Source organism: Acomys minous (genome assembly GCF_964271855.1).
Source record: "Acomys minous genome assembly, chromosome: 1".
Taxonomy (NCBI): domain Eukaryota; kingdom Metazoa; phylum Chordata; class Mammalia; order Rodentia; family Muridae; genus Acomys; species Acomys minous.
In genome coordinates this window covers 58,857,260-58,867,692 of record NC_140483.1, presented here as the reverse complement: position 1 = coordinate 58,867,692, position 10,433 = coordinate 58,857,260, and the positions used below count along the sequence as shown (strand labels likewise).

At 50.0% G+C, this 10,433-nt stretch overlaps 1 protein-coding gene across 1 annotated transcript; it reads right to left on the bottom strand.

The window, feature by feature from the left end:
- Positions 1 to 54: 54 nt before the first annotated feature.
- Positions 55 to 6,022, bottom strand: IL24 (interleukin 24). The gene is made up of 6 exons (XM_084772062.1): positions 5,944 to 6,022; positions 3,979 to 4,173; positions 3,181 to 3,243; positions 2,252 to 2,410; positions 1,731 to 1,805; positions 55 to 931 (listed from the first exon to the last, which is right to left on the bottom strand). Exons 2-6 carry the CDS (start codon positions 4,141 to 4,143, stop codon positions 848 to 850), a joined length of 546 nt encoding a protein of 181 aa, XP_084628188.1. The 5' UTR covers positions 4,144 to 4,173; positions 5,944 to 6,022; the 3' UTR covers positions 55 to 847.
- Positions 6,023 to 10,433: the final 4,411 nt, after the last annotated feature.

Sequence of the window (10,433 nt, the reverse complement as noted above, 5' to 3'; positions counted from 1 at the left end):
TGGAGACAAGGGAGTGGGATGGGTGGGAAATCAGGGATAAGGTGACGTGTCTGGTACAAAGCTGCTCTGGTTTAGCCCATATGGCAGCGTTCGTCATTCATTCTTCAAATCGGGATCCTTTGCTAGAGCAGCAGCTCAGAGGTGAAGAGCACTGGCTGCTCTTCCAGAACACCTGGGTTCGATCCTCAGCACCCACATGGCAGCTGACAACTGCATTTAGCCCTAGTCCCAGGGGATCTGACACCCTCATCTGGCCTCCAATGGTACTGCATGTCATGAGTGCAACGCACAGACATACATGCACGCAAAACACCCATACATAGAAGAATAAATAAAATCTCAAATCAGTGCCCTTTGCCAGCGCTCTGTCCTTCCCTGCATGATTTCTGTGCACTAAAGTTTAGTTTTATATTCCCTCATCTCTCATTGTTCCCAAATAATCTGAAACAGACAAAACAATCAAAAATCAGTCCAGTTTAAATATTTACTGAGCAACCATCCACTGCCCCCGTGCAGATCACAGGAAATAAGGTGGAAACATGGGGCTTCTGCTACATTCCGCTGCCTTCATGGAACCCCCAGCCTTACAAATAAATATGGTTTCCTCTGAAACCGTGACAATAATTAAATAGGGTTGTAATAAATATGCACCTTGTGGGATAGTCACAGCATCCAAAATTGCCTTCCATCACTGTCGTTTGCTAAAGATGAAGTCTGAAGAGAAAGCCTGAGCCAACGATGGGGTCCGTGGCCACGAGCCTAAAGTGCCCCAGGGCTGCATGGGCACGAACTACGTCTTAAAACGGCACAGTGAACAAACGAGGGCGTAAGTTATCCTGCTTGACAGTCAGCGCTGGTAGAATTTCTGCATCCAGGCCAGGAGAATATCCACTTCCTCAAAGGCTTTCACCACAGCTGCTTCTGTGTCCATCTGCAGCAGATGGAGAGTTGGGGGTCAGGTATGTTACCTATGACAATAGTTTCCTCGCAGCATGCCTTGCCTGAAGTAGACCTGACTCCAGATTAGCCGAATCCCCTGCTAGATGGCTCCACCCATCACTTGCACCCCATCTATGTGCACTTGTTTCCAGGGTGAGGACAAAGAGGCCACTGAGTAAAGGAAAAGGGCCGGACAAGATGGGGTAGACTCGCTGAGCGGATAAGAAACGAGTCCAAGTTTGCATTCCTCCACATATTTGTAGACTGACATGTCTGCTTCTCCATATGGCGATCCAAAATCAAAGATTTTTTTTCCTTTGAGGGTGAGGGCAGTGGGGTTGCAATTTGGATTTCCTTTGGTGTGTTAATTTAAAGCGATGTCATATATTTCTCTATGTCTTTTACTCATAAACGAGACCACTTGTACATTGTGGAAACTAAGCAGATGTGTTTGAGGGAGTGTTGTCCACCTTCTTTCTCAATCCTGACACCAGGGACCTTTAAAGCTTTCTTGTAAGGAACACCTTCAGTTGTGAAATCGACTTGTAAGGAAATGCAATAGCATTTCCACTTGAAAACTAACAGGGGGGAAAAACTGACATTGGCTTATGCAAAACAGATGCTTGTTTTTGCACATATACCTATCTTTCTCCTAGATCAGGTAGGTCTGATAGAAGCACAAAGGAGGTGCCTACAGTCAGTGCTGCGTCAGGTGTCTAGGGTAGTCCCCTGTGACTCTTCGAGCTAGCCTGATTCCGTTGGGTAGGCAGGCTCCCCGCTCCTGGCCTTACCTGTTTGAATGCTCTTCGGAACACCAAAAAGCGCCGATGTGCACTCTCACTAGTGGAAAGCATGTCACTGTCCTTCTGCGTGAAAGAAAAAAAGTATTCCCAAAGTTAGATCAGAGTGGAAGCTAATGCCTCCCCCGACCTCCTGCGCCCCCTGCTTGTCCTGGTGACACAGGGCAGGGTTCCCAGATCCTATGAGGATTGAGCTGAGTCCTACACTCTCAAGGAAGCCAGAGCCAGATCAGATTCCCAGCATACGGCAAGGCTGTATCTTTACTTTACAGGTAGATGTCTCTACAGATAGAAATGTCACCCCCATTTTATAGATGACAAAAACCAAAGCCCGGAGGGAGAGGTTGAACACCTTGTAAGGATCTCCTTTCTGATCAGGGCAGATGGAGACCTGAGCCCATAGCCTTTTCCCGTGACACACAGGACTCTTTGTTGGAAATAGACTCCAGGATAAATGCGGGGGCATAGTCTGAAGCACACCACTCCCCAGGCTCCAGCCGCGATCTACTCACACTAGGCTGCAGTTTGGACACGAGGACAACGAAGTTGTTGGACAGAGTGGAGAATGGCTTCAAGGTCTTGCGTTTGCCTATTTTGCTGTGGTACTTTTTGAAAACGGTGTTCAGGTAGAACCTCAGCAGACTGTGGACGAGGTGACAGCTCTCGGCACCCTAGGGAAGGAGCAAATCACCGAGGGCCTCTGACAATCCTGGCCCTAAAGGGAAAACCCGTGCACTACCCATGGCGCCTTGGAAATGATGGTGGCACTAGATAGTTCTGAAGGGATGGTAGGGAGTCGTGTGGGGCAGCTGGTGATTCGCAGCAGGAGCTCAGACCCCAGGAAGAAGTTACCCACCCAAGGAAACACAGCCATCCCAGGTACTAGCCTGGCTCCCCGCCCAGACGACAGTCCCTTTTGTCTAGTAGGGAAGATTTATAGTAGATGTGGCTGCGTTGACACGATGGGTCTTGACAAGCGTTGGAACTTGGGCTTTGTGGTTGTGAGTTAGAGGGAACTTGGCCGGAAGGAGTAAGAAACCTGATGCCCTAGAACGCAGCAAGTGCTACCTGGCTTATTCTGCTCCTGAAACTTGGCGCCTCTCAAGGATCAGTCTGTTCATGCTCACAGACTGTCTAGACAGATGGGAAGAAGATAGTACCAGGTGAGAGGAAAGGATGGGAGTAGAAGGCCAGCTCACTTCAGCGGGTGCTCAGTGCATTTCCAGAAACAAAAGAAAGATGCCTGGCAAGTGTCTGCCTTAGTGGAAAATGCTATTTATAGACTTCAATTTCCACCTCCCCGTACGCACAGAGAAATAACCCCAGACAGAGGCTAGCCTGCCTCATGTCCAGCCCTGCCCTGGGTAGGGTCACCTCAGAGCAGAAGGGAAGGACTCCCATCGGTCCCCCTTGGCGATCTATCCCCTTCCCCACTGATTACCGAGACATTCTGCAGAACCTGTGGCTTCAACAGCCGGACACTTGTGACGTCATCCCGAGTTTGCTTTGGGAACAGAAAGAAAAGAGGTCTCCAGGTTAGGGAATCTTCATAGGAGCCAGTCTGGCTAATATACTATCCCCAACTCCAAAATCTATCCCTTCAACGAAACTTCAGAGGCTGGAGGGACCAGAGGAGGACCCAGGAAGTGACATCACGAGCTGGATCCTGGGAAAGGGATCCAGGTCTGGCCTACAGGAAACCACTAAGCTTACTCACCCCATAAGGGCACATGGACCCCCAGGGCTTCTTAGAGCCTTGACCACAGACTTGAGAAGGGACATTTGCTTCCTTTGGTCAAATAAGACAGGAGGAAATAAGCCTTTCAGCATTAGGAGCCACAAAGGGTAGCGCTCGTCCCCATAGCTCACATGGGAAGCAGATGGAAACAGGGTGCCTGTGGGAGCTGTCTCTTGCTCTTGGGGGACTCTCCCAAGCCCTGCTTCTCCTCCTGCCCCTCGAAATAAGAGCCAGAGCCCACCCAGGGTGAGCACGCGGGAGCTCCTTTCCTCCCTTTTAGGCTCTACTTTCTTTACTGGAGGCTGGCCACAGAGGACTGAGCCTCAGTTTCCTCAAATATAACAGGGGGCATTTTGAGCCTCCTGACCCATCAGGGTTCTTCTGTTTGAAACTGATTAAGCAAGCCAAAAAGGGAACCACAATCCTGAACAAGTGCCCTCCCCCACGGGGGAGGGGAAGCGGGGAGCACCATGAAAGGGGCCAAGTTAAGCCTCTACTCACCATAGTGTTCTTCACAGTCCAGAAGGCCTCCCGAAGTTCTGGGAGAGCCACCCCCTCCACACGGCAAGGTCCAAATCGAAACTCTTGAGCCTGGATCACTGGTACTTGGTTCCAGACAAGGAGGATGAGGCTCAGGCAGGGGAGAATCTGTAGTCCTGAGCTCATCTGGGTTGAAGAAAGGGGCCAGTGCTCCTGCTGAGAAAAGAGAGGATTCACCCTGAAGTCAACCTCTGACCTGGAACTTCACACCCTCAAGTAATGCTCCCAAGGTTGCTACAGATCCCCCTTTAAGAGCACACAGCTGGAGGGACGCTGTGGTTTGAATGGCTCCACCAAAACTCACATTTATTCCTTCCCTCCTGTGAGGTGTGTAGAGCCTATCTCTACATACCTTTAAGAGGGAATTAGGTTCCCAGATCTCTGCCCTCTTGAGTAAACCCACGAATGTGCGGATTGCTGGCTGGTGGCATAGCCTTAGAGCAGGTGTTTTGTGAAAGCCAGTTCCGTTCTGCTTTGTCCACTCCTTCTTGTCACATGCTACCATGTCTAGGACTATGCAGACTACGCTTAGGGACTACCAACCAAAAGGACCGAACCAAATGTCACCCCTTAATACTTGCTGGCCTTCAGAACTGTGAGACAAACATCTTTTCCTTATAAGCTACTCAGCATCTGACGTCCCGTTGAAACAACAAAAAAGTCCCAAGACAAGCGAGATGCGGACAAGAACACCGCAAACCGTGCCAGGTGCACTGGAACGGAGCAAGGGTCTTTCCTCCTCCCATTGCATAGCTGCAGCTGGTGCTATCCCTTTGTCTTCCCCTGCCATAGTCATCTGCCTCCACATACCTGCATCTTCTTCCTTCCCTATCACATGTCTCCTGGCCACCAATAGAAAGGAGGAAGAAAAGTTCATCCGGGAGTACCTCACGAGAGTCTCAACTCAGGAGGAGAAAGAGCTCGCTTTCACCTTTAGTTTCTAGGATTTGCCTTTGAGTCACCTGGCTGACCTAAGCCGGTCTATTTCTCCTTCCAGAAGGCAAGCAGCCCTCATGCCTCAACGCAAGGTAGCCCAGGGTTATCCATGGCCCAGTAGGGAGAGGCACAGGAGGCAAGTCTGGGTCACGTACTCAAGTCTGCCACCTCAGTTGGCAGACTCACTCCTAATTCTAAGAATGGATCTTTCCAGTAAGTGAAACCAGAAAGAGGGGTTGGAGTTCCAGGTGAGTCATTTTCAAAGCCTTCTCTGAAGTGCCAACTAGGAATGGCTGCCTGACGGGCAGAAGGAGTCAGCTCCCTGCCTGACCCCATGACTACCACAGAGAACTGTTTTCCACACCCCGCCGCTTGGCTCTCTCTCTCCTCTGCACTTCCCCCTGCCCCATTTCCTCTACAACCATATAAGAGCATTCTTATTCACATACCCTCCTCACACCTAAAGAAACTGTCTTCTGACCCAAGAAGGGCGGGGGGGGGGGGGGTTGGGGGGGTTGGGGGGGGTTGGGGGGGTTGGGGGGGCCCCGCTGGGAGGAGGGCTGGGAGGGGGGAGGGGAGCTCAGGGGGAGACGGGAGCTCAGAGAGGGAAGGGGGGCTGGGAGGGAGAGGAGGGGCAGTTGACAGAGAAACTGGCTTTGCAAAGAGTATTAACACCTGGGATTAAGGACAGGTGCCCAAGGGCAGAACTCATTGTTAAAAAAATCTTCCCCTTCTCTTCTTTCAGATGCTATAGGCTTTGCAGCTTCTCTTGAAGTTCATCCCTGGACTTTTTTTTTTTTATCCCATCCAACCCCACTGCTTCTTGGTGTTAAGTTGGAGTTGGCATAAGCAACTTCTCAAGCAGCTTTCCCCCTATATAAACATTCAAAGGGTTGATGTGTGACAATCTGCCCTTAAGCCCCTATTCCCAATCCAGACAGCAGCTTAGTGCTTCCCAGCAGAGGGTATATAGGAAGGCCTGCCACTCACCTAGGGTCCTGAAGTGACGCTGGAGGCTGCTGTTTGAAGGTGGCTGGTAGTTTACGTGGCAGGAAGAGTTGGGCAAGCTCCCTCAGCGTTCGTTGACAGAAGAAGGCATTCTTGTAGGTAGAAAGCTCCTGTCTCCGCTGTGGAGGTGACTTCACATGTACAGGTAGGCAAGCAAGGCTTGGAGAACTGTATATAAGGGGTCTGGCAGGGAGGGGCAGAGGAGGAGAGAAAGGGAGAGGAAGGGAAATTGGTCATGCTTCCTTACAGAATTACTTCACCGCCTCGTCACCCTTCGCTCTTAGACAATAGGGGAAGTGCAAGCATCAGCCCTCAGGTGAGGTGAGACCTGGGACTGATTTTCCCGGCTTCTGAGAACCGCGGTTCCTACAGCTACAAAATTTGATTTTGACAGTAGTACAACACCACGCCTAGTGGTACATGCCTGCCATCCCAGCACTTGAGAGGTAGAGGCAGAGGGATCAGAGGTTCAAGGGCATTCCTGGCTAATTTGTGATAGTTGGAGGGGGGAGAAAGGTATGTGAAATTCTGATTTCGAATATGTGTCAGTAGGACACAGCCACACTTCGTCGGGCTGGTTTGGAAAGGCAGCAGAGGTTACATAGCAGCAATCGAGCCCAGAGGGCCCACAAAGCCTACAGCTTGCACTCTGTGGCACTGTGCTGAAAGTTTGCCACACTGTGTTAAGTATTACTCTCCTGCTCCATCTAAGCATCTCCTTAAGAAATGGGGAGCAGAGTAACACAGGAAACAGGATAACATTGTCCAGCTGAGAGGAGAAGAGGGGACAGGACAAGTCACAGACTGTTGGCCCAGCTGGGGATGTGACCCTGCTGCAACAGCGCCACACTTCTCACCGCACACAGGCCGTCTTGCTTTGTGTCTTACCCTTGGCCAGAAGCCTGCGCTCCTATTGCTGTTCCCTGCTCAAGTCCTCTTGTCTCTGGAGATGCTGAGTGTCATGGTCTTGGTGAGACTCTACCACACTCCTTTTTCCCTCCTTCAGGATACCAGTCTTCCTCCTCTCAAAATAATTCAATAATTTTCCCCTGGTTGTGATTAAAAAAAAAGAAACCCATACCTGAGAAGCTAAAACTAGGCCATAATTTACTTTCCATGTATCCCTGCACTGTTCCTAAAACCCACTTCCCACTTTTGGAGGAAGAAGCCAGGTTAAGAAGTGAAGCAATAGACAAAGAGGAAGTGGGAGCAACAGCCAAGGCAGGAAGCTGAGAAACAAGGGCCTGCTGCAGCTCTCACCATCTACTAATGGATGAGGGGCTGCGGGGAGATGAACCAGGCTGGTCCTGGGCAAAAGGCTGGACTACAGGCAGAGGGCTCCAGGGTACAGGCATGGCTCTGTCTAAGGAAGGAAGCATGTAATTCTGAGAGTGCAGTCTCAGGTGAGCTGGTCATTATACTGTTTCCTGAGAAGGAAGGCAAGAAGAGAAAACAGAGACTATGGTCCAGACCCCTTGATTCCGACTATAGCCTCCAGCAGCAGCAGCAGACCTGGCTTCCTCATGTGAGCTGTTGAAGTGTTTCCTCAGCCTTGTCCTCATCTTCAGACCAGAGGCCCCAGTGGGCCACGGGGACAGGGTGGAGCACAGTCTTGACCCAGAGTGTGGTCCATGAGCAAGCACCAACACCTGTTGATTGAGCTGCACAGTGCCAAGACTGTCCTGAAGTTACCATGTCAGAACACTCATTTCAAGGTGGTTTTCACTATGTTTTGAGAAGTGACTACATCAAGCATCTGAAGGGCATGTCCCTATGTCTTCCATATAGAAACCATTTAGGACCAAGGGGTCCAAGTTGAGGGAGAAAGAACTAAACCAGAGTTCTTGGTGGGTGATTTTTGTCACCAGGGCTCTGGGTAATGTTTGGGAAGATTTTTTGGCTGTCCTTGTGCTGCTGAGGTGTGGTGGAATGGGTGGGTTGGGAGAGCTGCTCAGCTTCTACAGGACACAGGTTCTGCCTGCCCTGCCCCCCAGGGAGAATGATGTCACCCTAAACACCACTAGTGCTGTCCTGCATAGCTCTCCAGAGGCCTTAGACAGTAAGTCGCCTCCCATTTCATGCCCCCTCTGAGTTCCTCTAAAGCCACAAAGGAGGAGAAAACAACTCCTCTCCGCTTCAGGAGGCAATAAAAGCCCAATAAACCTTAACTGACCCTTTTCCAGTGAGTGAAAAAAAACAAACAAACAAAACATGCCCTTCAAGAGGGAAGTAACGATTACATTAATTAGAATTTCTTGAAAGTCAGAAGATAGGAGAAAGTTATGTCATCATTTTTCTTCCAATGAATTGAGCTTAGTCATTATTTTAAGGCAGATGTTAATCTCCCCAATGATGGGAAATAGATGTGGCACTCGTGGGCATCCTGTGAGTCCTTTGCTCTGTCTCGGCTGAACTATGGCAAGAGCGCAAGTCTTGAATTTTTATTCAACTTCCCCTCTCTTCTCTCTTCTCCTCCCCTCCCTTCCCTTTACCCTCTGTTCCTTTCCCCTCCCCTCGCCTCTCCCCTCCTCCTGTTCCCCTCCCCTCCTGTCCCCCCTTTCCCCTCCTCTCCCTTCCCATCCCCTTCCTTCTTGTCCCCTTCCTTCTCCCCCCTCCCCTCTCCTCCCCTCTCCTTTCTTCCCTCCCCTCTCTTCTCTTCCCTTCCCCTCTCCTCACCTCTCCTTTTCTCTCTTTCTAAACAGAGTTTCGCTAAGTTTCCACACTGGTCTTACACTCTTTTTTTTTTTTTTTAATTTATTCGCTTTACATCCTGGTCATAGTCCCATCCCGCCTCATCTCCCAGTCCCACGCTCCCTCTCCCCCCTTCCCCTTCCCCCTACTCCTCCAGAGAAGGGAGCCCCACTTCCAATCCACCCCAGCTCATCAAGTCGCACCAGGACTGAGCATTCTCCCTCCCTGTGGCCTGGCAAGGCAGTCCCTCCAGGGGGAAGTGATCAAAAAGCTTGGCCTTAAACTCTTAATGTTTCTGCCCCCTCGGGTTCCCAAATGCTAGAACTGCTACAGTAGCAGTCATGTGAAGTGTTCAGAAAAGGCAAAGCAGGGCCAGAGAACAGACTAGTTGCCCAGGGCTGGAGGGCGGGGGGTGGAATCGGTGTGGCGAACGGATGCTAAAGAGTAAACTGTTTATGTCGGGGATAACCAAAATGGGGATAACCAAAACGGTCTCAACTTGCAGCGTGGCAAAGGTTGCAAGACTCTAAACACATTTTAAAGCAATGAAATCCTGTGCTATAACAGGTGAGGGAAGTCACCTCCAAGTTGCTTTTTCTAAAGAATAAGAATAGGGAGGGAAGGAGGGAGGGAGGGAGGGAGGGAGGGAGGGGAAAGAAAGAGAAGCTTCAGTGGAAATGAGATATATATCTCCTTCTCCTAATCACTAAGATCAGTCAAAAAGTGCCCCTTTTTTTTTTTTAATCTTGTGTTCCATCTGTTCTCCCCTCCTACAAGTTACTCTTTAGACTCTCGGGGAGCAATGCCTCCCCTTCTCTTTGCTCCTATGGACAACAACCGCTCATCTTTGTATCATCAATGTCATCTCTCCAGGCCCTGAGTTTTATCCACCTCAGAATTCCCTTCTGGTTATGTAACCGGAGTTTAGTCAGCACTGGTGGGCCAGGGGATGTCATATGACTGGTGTGATCATCCCTTCTCTTTTCTGGCATTAAAAAATTTTTTTACAAACATTAAAGAACCTTTTGGAATCCCTGACATGACAGTTGTCTCTTTTGATGATACCGGAAGAGATAGGCCTTGGGATGGAGGCTGTTTTTGTGGAACCAACCAGGTCATTAGAGAACTGAAGTTCAGCCCTCTAGCCTGTGTGTGAACCTCTGGGGAGAAAGAGCACCTGACAGTTGAGTTTCTCACTCAGGGCCCATGCCCAGGTCCCTCGGAGCTAGGCACACTTCCTAGCAGGTATATAGACAGGGAGACAGGCCCTAATTAGGTCGTAAAAGTGGTAATCTTCCAAGGTGGCTGGCTTCTTCCTCACTCTCCTGACCTGAGATGAAAGCCTGGCAGCTTAAAACAAAGACCTTGTGGGGTTTTCCTTCTACCAATGGTCCCTTGCTGATGAACAGGCTCAGCCAGCTCAAGCCAGGAGCAGGATATGGTTACACAGCAGTTGGGAGCCAATCAGTTATCCTGCCTTTCTTCGAATTGACCAATACTAAATTAGGGGAGGAACTCTTCCGAGACTTTAAAAGCCCCCAGGCCTGGCTGTGTTATTTTTTTACTTCCCCAATCCAGATCTGCTTTAAGGAGGGTCTTTTCTTCTGTGTGTCTGCTGCATGCACCTGTTTCCTCACTGCGAATAAATACTTTTCTTCATCTGCTGCTTCTGTTTGCTCCCGTTTGCTGTGTGAGATTTCCGCTGCTGCTAACCGCCTTTTAATCCTTTAACTGGCAAGGGGGAAAAATCCATTCAGGGCCCCAGACGGTAACACTTCATG